Source organism: Jaculus jaculus, chromosome 1 (assembly GCF_020740685.1).
Source record: "Jaculus jaculus isolate mJacJac1 chromosome 1, mJacJac1.mat.Y.cur, whole genome shotgun sequence".
NCBI lineage: Eukaryota > Metazoa > Chordata > Mammalia > Rodentia > Dipodidae > Jaculus > Jaculus jaculus.
The window spans coordinates 17,786,281-17,805,913 of NC_059102.1; the positions used below are offsets into that span (position 1 = coordinate 17,786,281).

The 19,633-nt window shown below is 40.9% G+C and overlaps 1 protein-coding gene across 1 annotated transcript in view; it reads right to left on the minus strand.

Annotated features, from left to right (window-relative positions):
- Ccdc172 (coiled-coil domain containing 172) overlaps positions 1-19,633 on the minus strand; it is a 76,195-nt gene that overhangs the window by 28,781 nt on the left and 27,781 nt on the right. Inside the window, exons 3-4 of the mRNA XM_045145402.1 lie at positions 19,281-19,397; positions 14,217-14,382 (exon numbers count right to left, since the gene is read on the minus strand). Of these exons, the coding sequence (XP_045001337.1) occupies positions 14,217-14,382; positions 19,281-19,397 (283 nt within the window). The remainder of the gene's footprint in view (positions 1-14,216; positions 14,383-19,280; positions 19,398-19,633) is intronic.

Consider the following 19,633-nt stretch of genomic DNA (forward strand, 5'->3'; position numbering starts at 1 on the left):
GGATTACCTTCATTGTGTCCCAAAGGTTTTGGTATGTTGTGTTCTCATTATCATTTAACTCTATGAATTTTTTGATTTTTCTTGATTTCTCCATTGACTCAGTCATTATTTAGTAGTGCACTGTTTAATTTCCATGATTTTGTGTATGTTCTATATCTTTTCTTGCTATTGATTTATACATTGATCCCCTTGTGATCAGATAGAGTGCAAGGAATTATTTCAAATTTCCTGTATTTGTTAAGATTTGCTTTGTGTACTAATATATGGTCTATTTTAGAGAATGTCCCATGTGCTGCTGAAAAGGATGTGTATTCTGTAGCATTTGGATGAAATGTCCTATATATATATATATCTGTTAGGTCCATTTGTTTTGTGATCTCATTTAATCCAGATGCATCTCTGTTTATTTTTGGCCAGGATGACCTGTTAATTGATGAGAGTGGGTTGTTGAAGTCACCCACTACAACTGTGTTTGGTGTTATCTGTGACCTTAGTTCTAATAGCATTTGTTTGATGAAATTGGGAGTCCCCATATTAGGTGCATATATGTTCAAGATTGTAATGTCCTCATGTTGGAGTATTCTTTTAACCAATATAAACTGACCTTCCTCATCTTTCTTAACTAATGTTAGTCTGAAGTCTACTCTGTCAGATGTTAGGTTAGCTAACCCTGCTTGTTTTCTAGGCCCATTTGCTTGAAACACCATTTTCCAACCTTTCACCCTAAGATAGTGTCCATCCTTTGTAGAAAGGTGAGTTTCTTGGAGGTAACAAATTGAAGGATCATGCTTTTTTAAATTTTTTGTTTATTTTTATTCATTTATTTGAGAGTGACAGACAGAGAGGAGGAGGAGGAGGATTGAGAGAAGGGGGGGGAGGGAGGGAGGGAGAGAATGGGCACGCCAGGGTTTCCAGCCACTGCAAATGAATTCCAGATGTGTGCACCCCCTTGTGCATCTGGCTAACGTGGGTCCTGGAGAATCAAGCCTTGAACTGGGGTCCTTAAGCATCACAGGCAAGTGCTTAACCACTAAGCCATCTCTCCAGCCCAGGATTCTGCTTTTTAACCCAGTCTGCAAACCTATGTCTTTTGGTTGGGGTATTGAGGCCATTGATATTAAGAGTTATTATTGAATGGTGTGTATTTACTTTTACCATTTTTCTTATTTTGTAGTTCTTCCAGTTTTACCTTTGCTCTTTTTTTACAGCTAGCATTTGAGTATGGTTTGTTTTTTTTCCAGGTTCCTTATATGTGTGCTTTTCTTTCTCTTCAGCATGGAGGATTCTGTCAAGTATTTTCTGTAGAGCTGATTTTGTCTTCAAATATTCCTTTATCCTGCTTTAGTTGTAGAATGTCCTTATTTCTCTGTCTATTTGAATGGATAGCTTTTCAGGATAAAGTATTCTTGGTTGACAGCTGTTATCTTTCAGAACTTGGAATACATCATTCCAAGCCCTTCTGGCTTTTAAAGTTTGTGTTGAGTAATTTGCTGTGATCCTGATGAGCTTGCCTTTGTATGTGACTCGATTTTTCTCACTCACTGCTTTTAATATATTTTCTTTGTTTTGTATGTTTGGTAGTTTAATTGTAATAAGTGAGGACAGGTTCTTTCCAGGTTTTTTCTGTTTGGTGTTCTAAAGGCTTCCTGTATCTACATTGGCATCTCTTTCCCAATTTGGGGGAAGTTTTCTTCTATGATTTTGTTGAAAATGCCTACTATGCTTTTGGAGTGAAATTCTTCTTTCTACTATACCCTGAATTTTACATTTGATCTTTTCATAGTGTCCCAAATATCCTGAAATTCCCATTCATACTTTCCTATTAGTTTGTCTTTCTTTTATTTGGACTGTATTAGATCTGCCACCTAGTCTTCTAATTTAGATATTCTGTTCTCTCCTTCATCCATTCTGCTGGTGAGATTTTTTAGAGTTTTTAATTTTACTGACTGTGTTCTTCACTACTATTGTTTCTGACTGGTTTTTTCTTTATTGTTTTTATTTCCTTATCTATGTCTATATTGACCACCTTATTTTTCATTAAATTGGTTTCCTGTGTCTTCTTTGATTCCTTTGCTTTCCTCTTTCATTTCATTGAAACATATTTAGAATCATTGTTTTGAAATCTTTCTCAGGCATTTACGCTAAATCAGTATCACTGGAGATTATTTATGATGCATTAATGCTTTTTGGTGGATTTACATTGTCCTGACTTTTTGTGTTTCTTGTATCATAATGCAGAGATTTTTGCATCTTTGATTAATTTAATGCTTGGATTTTCTAATTATCTGCAGACATATCAATCAATCTGATGTTATGTATCTTCAGGGTAGATGCTTATCATGCTAGGTGTGGCTCTTAAGACTCTTAGAGTAACCACAAAAGTGACTATAGGTGTTGAGTTTTCCTGCTATGGAAGTATTCAAGTAGGCTGAGTGGAACAAAATCCAGGCAAATTCTAAAATTTAACCAAACAATATACCCATTCAATGAAAAACAGCACAGAGTATTTATGCAAGAGTAGTAGGTATTATGACAACCATATCCTCTAACAAAGTCACAGTCCTTAAAGATGTCTATTGCCCCACACCCTTAAATCCTGTCAACTGGGAGGCTAAGATTTCTTGTCTGTAGAGAGTTCCAAATCAACTTGAGACTAAGTGAGACCCTTCCCCAATGAAGGACAGAAGAGGAAATGAAGGCACTATAAATAAGGAAGCAACAAATGACAAGCCCAAAATATGTCTTATTTAAGAATAGCAAATCAACCATCCATCAGATAAAACAAATAATTTACCCTAACATGGAAGATGCAATTAGCACTTCCAATCCAAGCCTATATACCAGGCTTATTTGGAGGATACTGACCTGGTGTAATCCCAGATACCTTTTGTGATGGCTTTGGTGTTAATTATGCTGCACGCCTGCTTGGGTCCCTCCTTGTCGCACTGTGGGACCAGGTAGGCTGGCTGGGTTGACGGGTAGCTGCTCTGATCGCCTGTGCTGGGTGCTGTGTGAGTGCCCTTCCCCAGGTCTCTGGTGCTTGCACTGTCGGTGGGGAAGTGGAGGCTATGGATGGTGGCTGAAGTTCTCCCAGTGGTCCTTGCAATTCTCTTCCTCATGAGCAACTCCACTGCTGTCCTCCCTTCACATTTCTTGAGTTTGTGAGGAGGCAGGTATAAGTGGGAAATCTCATTTGGCTCTTCCTGCAGCCCAGGCCAGGCCTTGCGGCTGTGGCTATGTGGACCTGCTGCCACTGCTGCTGGAGCCACTTCTGCCTGGTTTTGTGGTCTGTAGACACTCTGGATCATTCCTACTTCTCTGCTGCAGTTGATAATTTCTCTTTTTTTTATTGTCAAGTTCCATAATTGTAAACAGTATCATGTGGTAATTCCCTCCCGCCCACTTTCCCCTTTGAAACTCCACTCTCCATCATATCCCCTACCCCTCTCAATTAGTCTCTTTTACTTTGATGTCATGATCTTTTCCTCCTATTGTGATCATCTTGTGAAGGTAGTGCAGACATTGTGAGGTCATGGAGATCAGGCCATTTTGTGGAGAATTTCTTATACATCTCACTTTTTAGTAGAAAAGTGTATTTTGCTGTCCCCCCACTACTGGCCCCAGGCTGCTTTGGTTTGGTTCCTATGCTTCCATCTTAACCAGAAGTCCTATCTCTAAGTTTTTAAGAAACTGTAGAACAACTGTCCAAACTGACTGCACCATTTACTTTCCACTTTTATTACTACCACATGGGGTTCAAATGCTGCACACTCTTGTCAACACTTGGCATGGTCAGTCTTCAATTCTGGCTATATGTATAATGATGGCTCAGCGTGGCTTTAATTTGTATTCTCATGAGTGAAGATACTGAGCTCCTTTCCCATGCGTTTTTTTTTTTTTTTCACCAATACTTTACCGTGAAGTTCAAAACTCTCCCTCTAATTAGCCTTGAGTTTACTGCATTCTGAGTAACAGCATCATGGCATAGGCATTGGCTGCAAACATTTTCCCCAAGTTTGCAGTTTGTCTTAATTTTTATAAGTTCTTTTTTCAATTTAGTTTATAGTGTGTGTTTCTTCTTCTCTAAAGTTCATGTTTTTTGTGCTCCCCTTGAGAAACTGCTGTCTATTCCATGTGGGCTCAGATGTTCTACTATGTTTCCGTCTAGGAGATTCATGCTTGCACCTTTAATGTTTAGGCATAAGTCCACTTGGAGTTAATATTTTTTTATTTTTTTGAGGTAGGGTCTCACTCTAGCCCAGGCTGACCTAGAATTCACTATGTACTCTCAGGGTGGCCTTGAACTTATGGTGATCCTGCTACCTCTGCCTCCCAAGTGCTGGGATTAAAGGTGTGTGTCACCACACATAGGAATTTTTATTTTTTTATTTTAAGAAATATTTATTTGAGAGAGAAGGGAAAAAGAGAGAGAATGTGCATGCCAGGGCTTCCTACCCCTCTAAACGAACTCCAGACTTATGTGTCACTTTGTGCATCTGGCTCTACATGAGCACTGGGTAACTGAACTAGGCTATCAGGCTTTGCAAGCAAGTGCCTTTAACCACTGAGCCCTCCCTCTAGCCCAGAGTTAATCAAACTTGGGCCATCAGGCTTTAAAAGCAAGCACCTCTAACTACTAAGCCATCTCTCCAGTCCTTGTAGTTTTAATAATAGGGTGTGGTAATAATAAAGGACCATGGTTGGCAGTAAATGTTCAATTTTTCTAGCACACTTAGTGAAGACTTTGCTTTCTTCTACTGAAATGTAGTAATACCATTTCTTAAAAACATATTGACCAGATGTCTATTTCTGGACTCTTCTGTCCTAACATTCTATAGTCTTACTGTTTAGCTCGCTACACAGTCTTGATTCTCAGTGGACCTTATCATCAATATGCATAAAGTTTTTCTAATTTGTTAATTTTCTATTTGAGTTCTTTAAATTTTAAATTTACTTCTTTCTACTTCATGGGGGCTTAGTTGATTTTCTTTTCATTAGCTTCATCATGTAAAACTTTATATCATTGATCTTACAATATTCTCTTTTCTTGAACCAAGCATTAAATGTTACCCATGTATTTCTGAACACTGCCTAATCAATAAAGCTTTAGTATATTGAATTCATGGTATGACTCAGTTCAAATTTTTCTATTGTTTTCTACATAGGGTCTCACTCTAGCCTAGGCTGACCTGGAACTCACTCTGTGGTCCCAGGCTGGCCTTGAACTCACATTGATTCTCCAACCTCTGCCTCCCAAGTGCTAGGATTAAAGGCATGTGCCACCACACCTGGCTCAAATTGTTTTATTTTTTATTTTTATTTTTTGGTTTTCTGAGGTAGGGTCTCTCTGAAGCTCAGGCTGACCTAGAATTCACTATGTAGTCTCAGGATGGCTTTGAACTCATGGCAATCCTCCTACCTATGCCTCCCAAGTGCTGGGATTAAAAGTGTGTGTGACACCACATCCAGATTTCAAATTATTATTATTATTGTTTTTTGAGGTAGGGTCTCACTCTGGCATAGGATGACCTGGAACCCACTATGTAGTCTCAGGATGGCCTTGAACTCATAGTGATCCTCCTATCTCTACTCCTGAGTTCTGGATAAAGGCATGCGTCATCATGCCCAGCTTTGAAATTATTTTTAAATTACTTTTTCTAAAAATAAAATAAATAATAAAAAAAAAAGTGAATTCCAGGTCAGCCTGGGCTAGAGTGAAACCCTGCCTCGAAAAAAAAAGTTACTTTTTCTTTCCCCTCTGGCCTATGAATTAGTTAAGTGTGGTATTTAATATCTAAGTGCTTATAGAGTTGTGTTGGCTGTTTTGTTGTTGATGATTTTTAGTTATGCTCTTGTGACTAGAGGATACATTAAATTATTTCAATCTCCCTAACTAACTTTTCATTAAAATTTTTTCCTCATTATGTCTGGTAACATTTTTTTTTTTAAAAAAAATTTAATTTATTAGTTTTCTTTTCAGCAGGCAGTTTGGTACCATTGTTTAGGCTCATCTATGATCTACCCCCTCCCATTGGACCCTCCTTGTTGATGTAAATGGATCGTGCATTGTGGAGTTAGCCCCCAGTTATTGGTATGATAAATGTCTCTGCAAATCATGACCCAACATGTGGCACTGACATTCTTTCCGCCCCCTCTTCAGCAAAATTTCCCTGAGCCATGTTGGGTTCATTTTTGGTCTGCTTCAGTGCTGAGGTGTTGGGGGCCTCTGAGGCTCTGGCTCTCTGATTTGGTAGGAGTTGATTTTTCTCTGTGTTGGTCTCCTTCCCCTTGTACTGGTGTCCGGTTCACAGGAAAACATCACCCTTGCTTGTTTTGCCAATTGTCGTTAGTTTCAGTTGGGCCCCTTTTGAGGTATGTTGGGGCAGCTCTCTCCTTAGGATCTGCATCTATCTGAAAAACAGAAGCAGATTCTCCAACGGAGAGTAAGTTAGCACCCGGAAAATTGAGATAACACTTACTTTTTTGATAGAGAGTTTGATAGGTGTAGGCCCTCTTGTACGCCATGATTGATGGTAGCTTGATATTGGAGAGTGGGCTTGTGTTTGGGTATGGTTCTGACTTGTTTCCCAGCTCCAGCTATGGGTCTAGTACTACTGAGGGGATCAGTTAGCCAAATCAAGAGCAGCTGGTTCCTCACCATGGCTGTGTGCCACTATTGCACTTGTGTGGGCATCACATCAGGTTATTTGTTGCTAATTAGGTTAGACCATGAGTTGCTTGGACAGATGTTGGTCATTTCCCCCAGTCGCCCATGTAGCACCTTCTGGCACTAGACACGCTGACTGTCTGCGGACTGACTCTGTCTGGCTTCCAGCCATGCGGTTCCATTTTACATGTCAGCTGCATATGGAGTCTTCAGCAATAGGGTCTTACCACTGGCCTTTGGTGGGTCATCAAGTACTCTGACAGAAGTCTGTCATTGTTTTGGGAAACCTTATAGTTTTCTCTGATCAAAAGCTCATTGTGGATGGTAGCCCCAAGCTGGAAGTGGGGGTTACAGGTCAAGATGGTGACTGCCTAACTGCACTCCAGATACCGGGAAAAGAAAGGCAAGAAATTAAGGGCTATCAGGGTCTTTTTGCCAGTGGGAGGGCACAGAGTGGGGAAAAACAGGGAAGCACACATCCCCTGCGCGCGGCTGTGCTCCATCACATGCCCGCCAGCCTGCTGCACTGATGCGGTGACCTCCACCTTTGTGCTCTGATCGTGCGCATTGGCCAGCCATGCTGTGCTCAGTTCGCACACCCACGGGGGCCACCTCTGCCGTGATTAGGTGGCTGCCAGATCCCCTGCTGCTATGCTCCGATCACTTGCCCGCCGGTCAGCCTCTGCTGTGTCCTGATCCCGTGCCCGCATCAGCTGCCTCTGCACGACAATTGCATGTGCAGCGGGCCCAGTCCCACAGCAAGGGCCACACAAGTCCACATTGAGTCACTAGCACCAGCTCAGGTGCCATACCCTACCTGTCTATTGCCACCCATCTTCCACTCCCCTGAGGCGGGAGAGTGCAGACTGTTTGCAGGTCCCAGTGTTCCCAGCCAGAGTTTGGGCAGCTTCAGGGCTTGCTACCTCAGTCCCCTTTCAAACTCAAAGGCAGGCAGCTTTGGTGCATTACTGGGTGAGAATTCAGGCAACTTTGGTGCCCCTGTCAGGCTATAGATAGGCGGCTTTGGCAAGAGAGAGAAAAAACCCAGGCTGCTTGCAACTGCCCCAGGCTGCCTTGGATTCTCATTAAGCTAGATCCCAGGCTGCTCCACCCACCTACCTGCCCATACACTGACATGGGTAGACCACAGCGCAAAAGAAATAACATGAAAAATAAAATGCAAGAAAATCCAGACAGATCACCCAGTCCAACAAGGATTACATCTAACCAAAACATAGAAGAGTGTTTAGGATCAGAACATCAAGTGGAAGCTATGAACAATGCAACCCTGACCAACCTACTGCTCGAACTGGCAGGAAAGCTACAAAGGACAGATAATCGTGTGGATGCTACCATCACTAAGCTAGAGCAATATGATAAGACACTGGAAGGAATTCAAAGAGAGCTAAGAGAGTTGAGGGAGAGTGAAAAAAAAGAGGACCTTAAAAATCAGCTGGCCACACTAAATGAAAACATAAAGAAATGCAAGGATGATTTCCAAGAATCATCAAGAAAATCAGAAAATGAGGTGAAAAGGGAGCTGGACAGAGCGATGGAAGTAATACATAGGAAAGTAGTAGAAAATGCAAACTTAATTGAACAAGTCCAAAAACTCGCTAGAGGCTGTCAAGAATAGAGTCAGCGAAATGGAAGACAGAAACTCTGATCTGGAAGACGGGATGGAAGAAACAGTTCGAGAGTCCAAAAATTTCAGTAAGTTCAAAAGTTTCTGTGATGAGCATGAGAGAATTGTGGGATACACTTAAACGTTCTAATATCAGAATCATTGGAATACCAGAAGGAGAAGACTTTCAGACCAAAAGCATGGAGAACTTATTTTTTTTAATTTATTAGTTTTCTTTTCAGTAACACAATAATTGAAGAAAACTTCCCCGTCTCTTAAAAGAAAGGCCCATCAAGATACAAGAAGCAAACAGAACTCCTAACCGACTAGACCAAAGGAGAAACTCCCCAAGACATATTATCATTAAGACTCTAAACACTGACACCAAAGAGAAAATCCTAAAAGCAGCTAGGGAAAAACAGCACACCACTTTCAAAGGAAACCCCATCAGAATTACTTCAAACTTCTCAATGGAAACCCTGAAAGCTAGAAGGGCCTGGAATGAAACTCTCCAAACTCTAAGAAACTATGGCTTCCAACCTAAACTACTCTACCCAGCAAAAGTCTCCCTTATAACAGATGGTGAAAGAAAAACTTTCCATGACAAAACTCAGCTTTACAATTATATGAACACAAAACCAAACCTACAGAAAATATTCTTTTTAAAAAAAATTCACTTATTTATTTATTGGTGAGAGACAGAAAAGCAGATATATAGAGTAGCCATTCCAGGGCCTCCAGCCACTGCAAACTCTAGACACATGCACCACCTTGTACATCTGGCTTATGTGGGTACTGGGGAATTGAACCTGGGTCCTTAGGTTTCATAAGCAAGTACCTTAACTGCTAAACCTTCTCTTTTCTCACCCATTGGGCTTAAACTTCTTTAAATCATTTACAAAGTATTTAATTAATTTATATATATACACATACATATATAGATAGATAGATAGATAGATAGATATAGATATAGGTATAGATATAAATTATCTATCTATCTAGAGAGAGAATGGGTGTGCCAGGGCCTCTAGTCACTGCAAACAAACTGCAGATGAATATTCCACTTTGTACATATGGCTTATGTGGGTTTTGGAGAATCAAACCTTGGTTCTCAGGCTTCACCGGCAAGAGCCTTAACCGTTAAAGCCATCTCTCCATCCCTGTATCATTATTTTTTAACAATTCCTCTGTGAATGGGGCTGATGTTCCTGCTAGATTCACTGTCAGAAGCACTTAGAGAAAGCAATCATAGCTCACAAAGTCCCTTCCATGTATCACTTTACTTTTTTGCAACTGTCTCTTTTAAATATTTTACTTATTTATTTGAGAGAGAAAAGAGACAAACAGATAGAGAAACAGAGAGAGAGAGAGAGAGAGAGAGAGAGAGAGAGAATGAGAATGAGAATGAGAATGAGAATGAGAATGGGCGTGCCAGGGCCTCCTGCCACTGCAAACGAACTCGAGATGCATGTGCCACCTTGTGCTCCTGGCTTACGTGGGTCCTAGGGAATCCAACCTGGGTCCTCAAGCGCCTTAACTGCTAAGCCATCTTTCCAGCCCAAGTATCTCTTTTTTTTAAAAATAAATGAAATAACAAAGTACTTTTAGCCTTTTTAAAAAATTTATTTGAGAGCGAGAGCAAGAGAGGGAGGGAGGGAAAGGGGGAGGGAGAGAGAGAATGGGCGCGCCAGGGCTTCCAGCCACTGCAAACGAACTCCAGATGTGTGTATCCCCTTGTGTATCTGGCTAACGTGGGTCCTGGGGATTCGAGCCTTGAAATGGGGTCCTTAGGCTTCACAGGCAAGCGCTTAACCACTAAGCCATCTCTCCAGCCCCAAGTATCTTTTTAATGAAAAACTTAAAAACATTTACTTGCACTTTTAGGTGGGAGAGGCATTGCAATGGAACATCAGATGCTTCTGGCATTTCTTGCATCAGCAGAGCATCTCCTTGTTTCTCTCTCGTTTCTTTAGACTCTTCTGAACAGCATATAGCTGAGTTTGGACACTATTCTGATAAGCCCTGTCATTTAATTGGTTAACTTACTAAAATATTTATGATTATTGATTTAGATGGACTTAGGTCTACCATCTTATTTTTTGTTCTGTGTGGGTTTTGTTCAGATGTTCCCTGTTCCCCATTTTCATTCAGACCAGGTAGTCTTTTAGGATTGTTTCTATCTACTATCCTCTAGCAATGTATCTCTCCCTTTTCCTCCATAATTGTTCTAGGAAATAAAGTAAACTCCTGTTAGCAAAGATAAATACCATAGCAGCTCCACAAAACCAGGTCTAGAAATAAAACTGAGGATAGGAATTTAAAACTGTTCACTTTGGTCTCAGAAAAATCCATGATCCTCAGAAAATGATTCAGTCAAGCTAGAGGGCCAGTAAGAAGCTTGAGAATGCTGTTTCTTAGCAGTTTCAGGAAAATTCAAAAGAAAAGAAATTTTTAGTGCAAAAAGATGTGGCAGTATGGCTTTTTCCTAGTGGAATTAATCTCAGCAAGATTCGTGTGAGACAAAGTAGTTAAGAGAATTTTATTTCCATAAACACAGTGATAGTTTAAAAAAATGACAAAAGAATCCTTGGATACCCAAACTTCTGTAGAACAGACACAAGCTCAGAAGAGTAGCAGTTTCAGGAACAAGACATCATTTATATTTTATTTTTATCTATTTATTTATTTGACAGAGAAAGAGGGAGAGGGAGAGGGAGAGGGAGAGGGAGAGGGAGAGGGAGAGGGAGAGGGAGAGGGAGAGAGAGAGAGAGAGAGAGAGAGAGAGAGAGACACACACACACACACACACACACACACACACACAGAGACAGAGACAGAGACAGACAGAGAATGGGCATGCCAGGACCTCCAGCCACTGCAAACAAACTACAGATGCACGTGCTCCCTTGTGCATCTGGCTAACATGGGTCCTGGGTAAACAAACCTGGGTCCTCTGGCTTTGCAGGCAAACATTTTAACCACTAAGCCAACCCTCCAGTCCCCATGCATTATTTATAAAGGAAAGGAATGAAGGCTGGAGATATAGCTTAGCAGTTAAGGCACTTGCCTGCAAAGCTAAAGGACCTAGGTTCAGTTCCCCAGGACCCATGTAAGCCAGATGTAAAGTGGTGCATGCATCTGGAGTTCATTTGTAGTGGTGCACCCATTCTTTATCTCCCCCCGATTCTCTTAGTCTCAAATAAATAATATAAAATAAAATATTTTTAAAAAGAAGAGTAATGTCTTCAGCAGTAAGGTCTTACTACTAACCAACCTATGGTGGGTCCTCAAGCACTCTGACATAAATCTTTCTTCTTTTGGGAAACCTTGTACATCTGTGTGATCAAAAGCTCATTGTGGATGATTACCACCTCTTGGTACTGGGAGGTATAGGTCAGTGACCAAGAAGAAAAGGAAGAACTAGGTAAGTGATATAAAAGAGATGGAAAGATGGAAAATGGAAAGACGGAGAGGAGAGAGGAGAGAGAGGAGAGAGGAGAGAGAGAGAGGGAGGGAGGGAGGGAGGGAGGAAGGGAGGGAGGGAGGGAGGAATAGGAGAGAATGAACAGTTTTTGTGGTACGCTCTCCAGGGCCTTGTGAATCTGGTGTTCCCAGGGCCTGGTGGAGGTTCAGCCATTTGGTCTGTCTTTTAGGATGTAGAGTTTTACAGTACCATTTTGCTTTTTGGGTCCAGTTTTGTGTACCCCTTCCTTCCTTACCTGCCCTTCTCTTCCCACCCTCCCTATTGTCCGGTCCTTGAGATGCTTGATAGGTATGTCAATGACTTGGGTAGATTCAGGTTAGGTGCTGTAGATGAGTGAAACTATGCATCAATTATTTTTTCTGTGATTGGGTGAGGTCACTGAGAATAAGCTGTTCCAAGCTCAACCATTTTACTTCAAATTTCATTGTGCCATTTTTCCTTACTGCTGTGTAGAATTCCATTGTGCAGCTACACCACATCTTAGTTATCCATTCATCTAGTGATGGACATCTGGGTTGATTCCAGCTCTTGACTATTATGAATTGACCAGCTATAAACATGGTTGAGCAAATATCTCTGAGCTGAGGCATGGAGCTTTTAGGGTTTATGCCCAGTAAGGGAATAACTTTGTCTGTTGGTAACTCTATAGCCAGTTTTTATGTATTTTTATTTATTTATTTATTCGAAAGCGACAAGACAGAGAAAGAAAGAGGGAGGGAGGAAGGGAGAGACAGAGAGACAGAGAAAATGGGCATGCCAGGGCCTCTAGCCATTGCAAACAAGCTCCAGACGCGTGCACCCCCTTGTGCATCTGGCTAACGTGGGTCCTGGGGAACTGAGCCTCAAACTGTGGTCCTTAGGCTTCACAGGCAAGCACTTAACCACTAAGTCATCTCTCCAGTCCTACAGTCAGTTTTTTAGGAGCTTCCATATTGCTTTCCAAAGTGGTTGTACCTCTTACATTCCCACCAACAGTGGATGAGGGTTCCTATTTCTCCACATCCTCACCAGCATTTATTTTCATTGGACTTTTTGATGTTTGCTGTCCTTACTGGGGTAAGGTGGAACCTCATAGTAGTTTTAATTTGCATTTCCCTGATGATTCAGGATGATGAACATTTCCTTAGGTGTGTGTTTGCCATTTGTATTTCTTCCTCTGTGAACTGCCTGTCCAGTTCCTTGCCCCATTTTGTGAGTGGGCTGTTTGACTTTTTATTGTTTAGGTTTTTGAATTCTTTGTAGATTCTAGAAATTAGGCCTCAGTTGGATATTCAGCAAATATTTTCTCCCATTCTGTGGGTAATCTATTGGGTTTGCTTATTGTATGTTTTGTCTGTGAAGAAACTTTTCAGCTTCATAAGATCCCATTGGTTGAGTGATTAAGATCCTGTGCTACTGGGGTTTTGTTCAAGAAGTCTTTTCCCATTCCTAGATCATAGAATGTTCCTCTTAACTTTTCTTCCAATAGTAGGAGGGGGACCATATCCTAATTAAGGAAATCTCAGAATGTCTGTAACTGTACTTAAGAATGGCGATGGGCAATAATATTCATGTGTTCCCTTTTCCAGTCTTTATTCTGTGTATAATGGACACCTGAAGGGATAACTATTCTGTACACTGAGATTTTCATACCAAGAAAACATATAGTGAGGGAATTATACAAAGAAAAACTATCAAACATCCACATCTGCAATTGGATTTGATTTAGATGAAGGGACACTGAACTCTAAATTAATGTTAGGACAAAATCTCTGAAGATTAAAGCCTGGTTTGTTTTTGATTTCCCTTTTCCTTGTGTACTGAAGTTCTTTCATTTCTCCTAAATATTTCTTTCATTCCTCTATTTCTTGGCAAGCGCTTTAATGCAGTATCTTCACAGACAGTGACAACTTGCATATTCCTGAAGTTAAACTTCCCCGCCCTGCTGGAACCTTACTTCCTACCTCACACTACTCACCTCATTATGGTTTCCACCATATTTTTTACACATTTATTTCTTACTCTTTTAAATTTCATGCCCCTGGGACCTAGAACAGTACCCATGACATAAGATATAATAAACAGATACTTGTACTGGAAAATGATCAAATTCATAGTTCACTTCATAATTCTAAATTTGAAGCTGCTCACAACAAAAATATATAAATAAATTCATTAAGAGAAGGTAGAAGTAAAGGAATAATATGATCTGCTTAGTAAGAGAGTTAAATTTCCTGAAAAATTCATTTAGTAAAAATGACTTGCTTTAGCCTGGCAGAGTGGTGCATGCTTGTAATCTAGGTACTTGGGAAGCTGAGGTAGGAGAATCACTGAAAATTCCATGCCAGCCTGCTACGAAGCAAAGCCTGTTTTAGCTCATGGTGAGCTCATCTCAAAAAGCAACTAAAAGAGCCTCCTTTATACAAAAGCCAGACAGAAGAGGACCTACTATGCATTCCTACCCCTTTTCAAAATGTTGGCCTGGTTCTCCAAGTCAGATATTTCCATCTGGACATTTTCTTTCATCAAAAGCTCTCTTTTCTTTGTTATTTCATATTCATTATTGAAATCTGTAATTTCCTTAATAAATTTCTCTTCTTCCTCTGTTGCTTTTCTTTTTGTAGCCTCCTGAAAACAGAAATAAATGATGAAATAAAGTTGTTGGCTAAAATGTTCTTCTTAAATGATTTAAGACATAATCATTTAGAATTTTTAACACAATTATGGTGAGTTCAATGCTAAAGGCCCCCACATCCTCATTCGTTTCTGATTAAGTATCACACTTAATCTACCGCTGAGGGAGCCTGTGGAGATGGAGCACTGCTGGAGGTGTGCCACTGGGTGTTCAGTGCTAGCTCACTCTTGCTGCTTCCTCCCTGCTGGTGTGACACTATGTTCCACCCCAGCTGTCTGCTCTGCATGCTTTCCTCGCCATGACAAGGCTTCCCCTCAAAACTGCAAGCCAACCAGCTCCAGGTGATGTTGACAAACGTGGTTATTAATCAAAACCTATCAAAACAGAAATCCAGAGCTGGAGGGATGGCTTAGTGGTTAAGGTGCTTGACTCCAAAGGACCCAGGTTTGATTCCCCAGGACCCATGCAAGCCAGATGTGCAAGGTGGCCCATGCCTCTGGGGTTCATTTGCAGCTGCTTGCCCACTATAAAAACAAACAAACAAAATCAGAAATCCAGAGGCTACAGAGAACTCAACACTAAATTAGGCTGCCAACAGGTTGGCTATGACTCAGGGATCATGCAGAAGAGGGGGCAGAATGACTGTAAGAGCCACAGAGTGTGTAGGAATATCCTGAGGCATGGTCCCCGCTATCCCACAGAGGACTGACTGAAGCCTTTACGACCCTTCAGTGAATACCACCATCCCACTGAGAAGGGTCTCCAGGGTACCAGATGCTGGGGTGAGGGGATAAAAGAGAACAACCTGTTATAATTAATATAAAAAAAAGTTAATAATAAAATGGGCATATTTAAGCCAAAAAAGCTCCCCCCAAAACCAACCAACCAACCAAAACTGCCGTCCAAAGTAAAGCCACACGGCTTCTGCCCAGATGCTTTAGTCCTGCAACTAGAAGGCAACTGCTGTAAACATTATCAACTATGCTCTGGCACTACTACAAAACTGCTAAGTTTCTCCAGTAATTTTATATATATAGATTTTAAATTTAGGTTGGTACTTAACTATTTCCAGATGACAGATTTATCATTAGATTTTTGAAGTAGGAGTTGCACCAATCATTATTATACTTTTGTGAATTAAACTTTATAATCATATATGCCATTTTGTCATTATAATACACAATTAGGTGGTAGAATAATGACTAGAGCAAAATTTAACTCTATATTCAAGTTGAGCATGGTAGCACATGCCTGTAATCCCAGCATTCAGGAGACTAAGGTAGGTGGATCACCATGAGTTTGAGGCCAGTCTAGGCTACAGAGTGAGTTCCAAAATTTTGGGCGAGAGGGGGGGGGGAGAGGTGGGGGGAGGGAAGGAGGGAGGGAGGGAGAGAGGGGCTACTTAACAAAAAGGAGCTAGGCATGGTGATGCACGGCTCATTTTAAAATTTAAATATTTTACTTATTTATTTATTTTAGAGAGAGAGAGGGAGGGAGAGAAAGAGGAAGAGGAGAGAGAGAGGCAGATAGAGAGGGAATGGGTATGCCAGGTCCTCTAGCCACTGCAAACAAGCTCCAGATGCATGTGCCACCTTGTGCATCTGACTTATGTGGGTTCTGGGGAATTGAACCTGGGTACTATGGCTTTGTAGGCAAGTGCTTTAACCACAAAGCTGTCACTCCAGCCCCAATACATGTCTGCATTCCCAGCTCCTAGTAGGCAAAGGTAGGAAGATTGCTATTAGTTTGGAGCCAGCATGAGATTACATAGTGAATTCCCGGTCAGCCTGGGCTAGAGTGAGATTCTACCTCAGACAAAGAAAGAAAAAAAGAAAAAACCAAACAAACAAAACAACTCTATATTCAAAGGAATTGCTGCTGCTTTTCTATTATTTATTTTATGAGAGAAAGAGTGTGAGTGAGAGACAGAGAATTGGTGCACCAGGGCCTTTAGCCACTGCAATTGAACCCAGACAGTTGCAACACCTTGTGTGCATGCGTCTTTTTGTGTCTGGCTTATGTGGCTTCCAGAGAGTGGAAGTTGGGTCTTCAGACTTTGCAGGCAAGTGACTTAACCACTAAGTCCTCTCTCTAGCCCTGATTGCTGTTTCTTTTTCTTCTCTTTCTTTTTTGCTTTTTTTTTTTTTTTTTTTGAGGTAAGGTCTCACTTTAGCCTAGGCTGACCTGGAATTCACTATGTAGTCTCAAGCTGGCACTGAACTCACGACTATACTCCTATCTCTGCCTCCCGAGTGCTGGGATTAAAGATGTGCACCACCACGTCAGGCTTTTGTTGTTGTTGTTGTTGCTTCCTAAGAGAAAAAGCAAAAACAATGATATTCATAAAATAGAGGCTGAAGGCAAATTTATGTTTTCATTTCAAAATGTTTTCTAAATAATTTCTATATTATGAAGTATCAACATGGTATGGAAATAGTTTCAAAAATCTTTGGACTATGTATAAAGATCAACATTCTGACCATGCTAGAAAAATTGTAATTTTGTATTTATTGTCTGACATGTCAATCTATTATAAGCTTCATTTAGGAAGTGGTCATGTCATGAACGCTATTTTCACTCTCTTTAAATGGACTTTTTAAAAGATGTCAACAAATCACTGGGAACACCTATGAATTAGTCCTGCATTCAGAATTATTGCTTAGTTTCTTGGCTCTGATGTAAGAAAAAAGGTAAACCATAGTGTGGTGGTTTGAGTCAGGTGTCCCCATAAATTCAGGTGTTCTGAATTCTAGGCTCCCAGCTGATGGAGATTTGGGAATTATTGCCTCTTAGAGGCAGTGTATTATTGGGAGTGAGTTTATGGGTGTCACAGTCAGTTTCCCCATGCCAGTGTTTGGCACACTCTACTGTTGCTATTATCCACCTTAACTTGGCCAGGGGAGATGTCCACCCCCTGCTTGTGCCATCGTTTTCACCTACCATCATGGAGCTTCCCCTCAAGTATGTAAGCGAAAATAAACCTATTTTTTCCCCTAAAAGCTGCTCTTGGTTGGGTGACTTCTGCCAGCAATGTGAACCTGACTGCAACAGTACTGTTGATACCAAGGAGTGGGACTGCTGCTAGACACCTGACTGTGTGGCTTTGGCCTTTTGGAGTTGATCTTCAAGAGGAATGTGGAAGAATTTGAAACATTGGCCTAAGAGATGTCTTACAATGCTGTAAGTACAGCTTGATGTATTATTCTGGTCAGAGTTAAAAGACCTGAATGCATTAAGAACTATGGACTGTGAGGTTTGGCTTATGAGGGTGAGAAACAGCTTTGCCTGGACTGGGTTAGAAGTAATTTGTGTGGCAGGCTGCTGCTATATCCTTATCTTGAGAACTTGTGCAGGGTTGCAGTGCATAGAAATGGACTTGTGTTTGCAGAGGGATATGGCACAGAAAGAAATCTTCGGGCTGAAACTGCTGCCCATTCAGCTGCAATTATATGAAAGATCACAACCATTGAGATTGGGCCAGCTGACCTGCACTGGGGCAACAGGAAGAATGTAGTCTCTTGAAGGGGCCTGAATGCTTAGAGTGTCTTGTTCTTCAAAATCTGCTTTATTCCCCCCTGGATTAACAAACTGGCACCCTACCTAGTATTGTGCAGTATAGGAAATGCAGTAAAGAGAGGGTCATTGAATTTTCAACATGGGCTTGTGTTTTGGAAATGGCCATGGGCAGTGTGAAGCAGGTTTGCTGGATGCCTGCATGGAGACCCAATGGAGCCATGAAGATGGGCCGTGGGTTGCAGTGGAGAACCTAGTGGAGATGCTGGGGCCACAAGATGGCTACTAAGGGGAAATGCTGGCCCTGGATGAAGTTTTCCAGAACTGTGAGTAGTCTAACTGGAGGGGTGGAACTAGAACTCCAGAAACTTGTTGCTGGTTAGAATTATCAGACTTGCAGATTTGTCACTGACTAGAGTTATTAGTCTTGGAGCTACAGAGTGTGATGTTTGTCCTGGTTGTTTTAACTCTTGTATTGGTTGAATTCTTTCTTTGCCATGCCCATTAGCATTTATTCTGTGCCATTATGGGTTTTTTGATTTATTTTTTAATATTATGGTTCAGTTAAAAGAGCTCAGACTATGGGAATGTTTGAACATCATCAGGATTGATAAAAACTATGGGGACTTTTAAAGTTGGACAGAGTGCACTGCATTTCACTCATGGATGGTTATCAGTTCATGGGGGCCAGGGGCAGAATATGGTGGTTTGATTCAGGTATCCCCCATTAAGTTAGATGTTCTGAATGTTAAGTTCCCAGCTGATAAGGTTTGGGAATTAACATCTCTTGGAGGCAGTGTATTGTTGAGGGCAGGCTTACGGGCATGATAACCAGTTTTTCCATGCCAGTGTTTGGTACACTTTCCTGTTGCTACTGCCCACCTTATGCTGGATAGAGGGTGAGGACCACCCTCTCTCTGCTCATGCCATCATAGAGCTCCCCGCATCTAGTCTGCAAGCCAAAAGCTTTTTTTTTTCCCCAAAAGTTGCTCTTGGTTATTTTCTTCCACCAATGTGAATCTAACTGCAACACTTATCTACCCTTTCACCCATGCCATAAATATGCCTTACATGTGAACCGATCTTTCAGAAGCATTAAAACTGATGCTACAGAACCTGGGCAATTCAAAGCTGGTGCACTTTTTATTTTAAGCTTAATACAATTGCAAATAATTTCTATATTACATCCTTGCAAACAGATCCCTTTCAAGCCATATTATTCTACCAACTGGTTTTAATAACAGTAGGTACTTCTCTTTATTTGAGAGCACTGTCTGCTGATATACACAGGGATCATTTTCAAAAGTATACCCAAGTATGTTTCAATATTTCTGACACAGTTGTTGAAACAGATTTTTCAAAGTGGCTTGAGACTTACAAAGGTTTGGAGAAGCATTTTCCTTTGGTTTGTAATGTCATTGCACTGCCTTTCTAAAGCATTTTCATGGATTTTCATAAGTTGTAAGAGGAAGGATTTTTCAGAAAACTGTTGAACCTTCAAAACAAAAATGCAAAAGTTAGAATGCAGCTACTAACTCAGTTTAAGATATCTTAGTTAAGGAACAAGCACGAAGAGTATAAACCTTTTTCTGCACCAATGTTTAAAATTCAAAGTAAAATTTATTGAACAGCTTACTGAACATGAACTATCTTGTAAGTGATTCACAATGATAAGTTTATAGTCTCCTTCCCCAATCTGACCAGGTGCTCCTCAAGTGCAGGGTGTTTTCT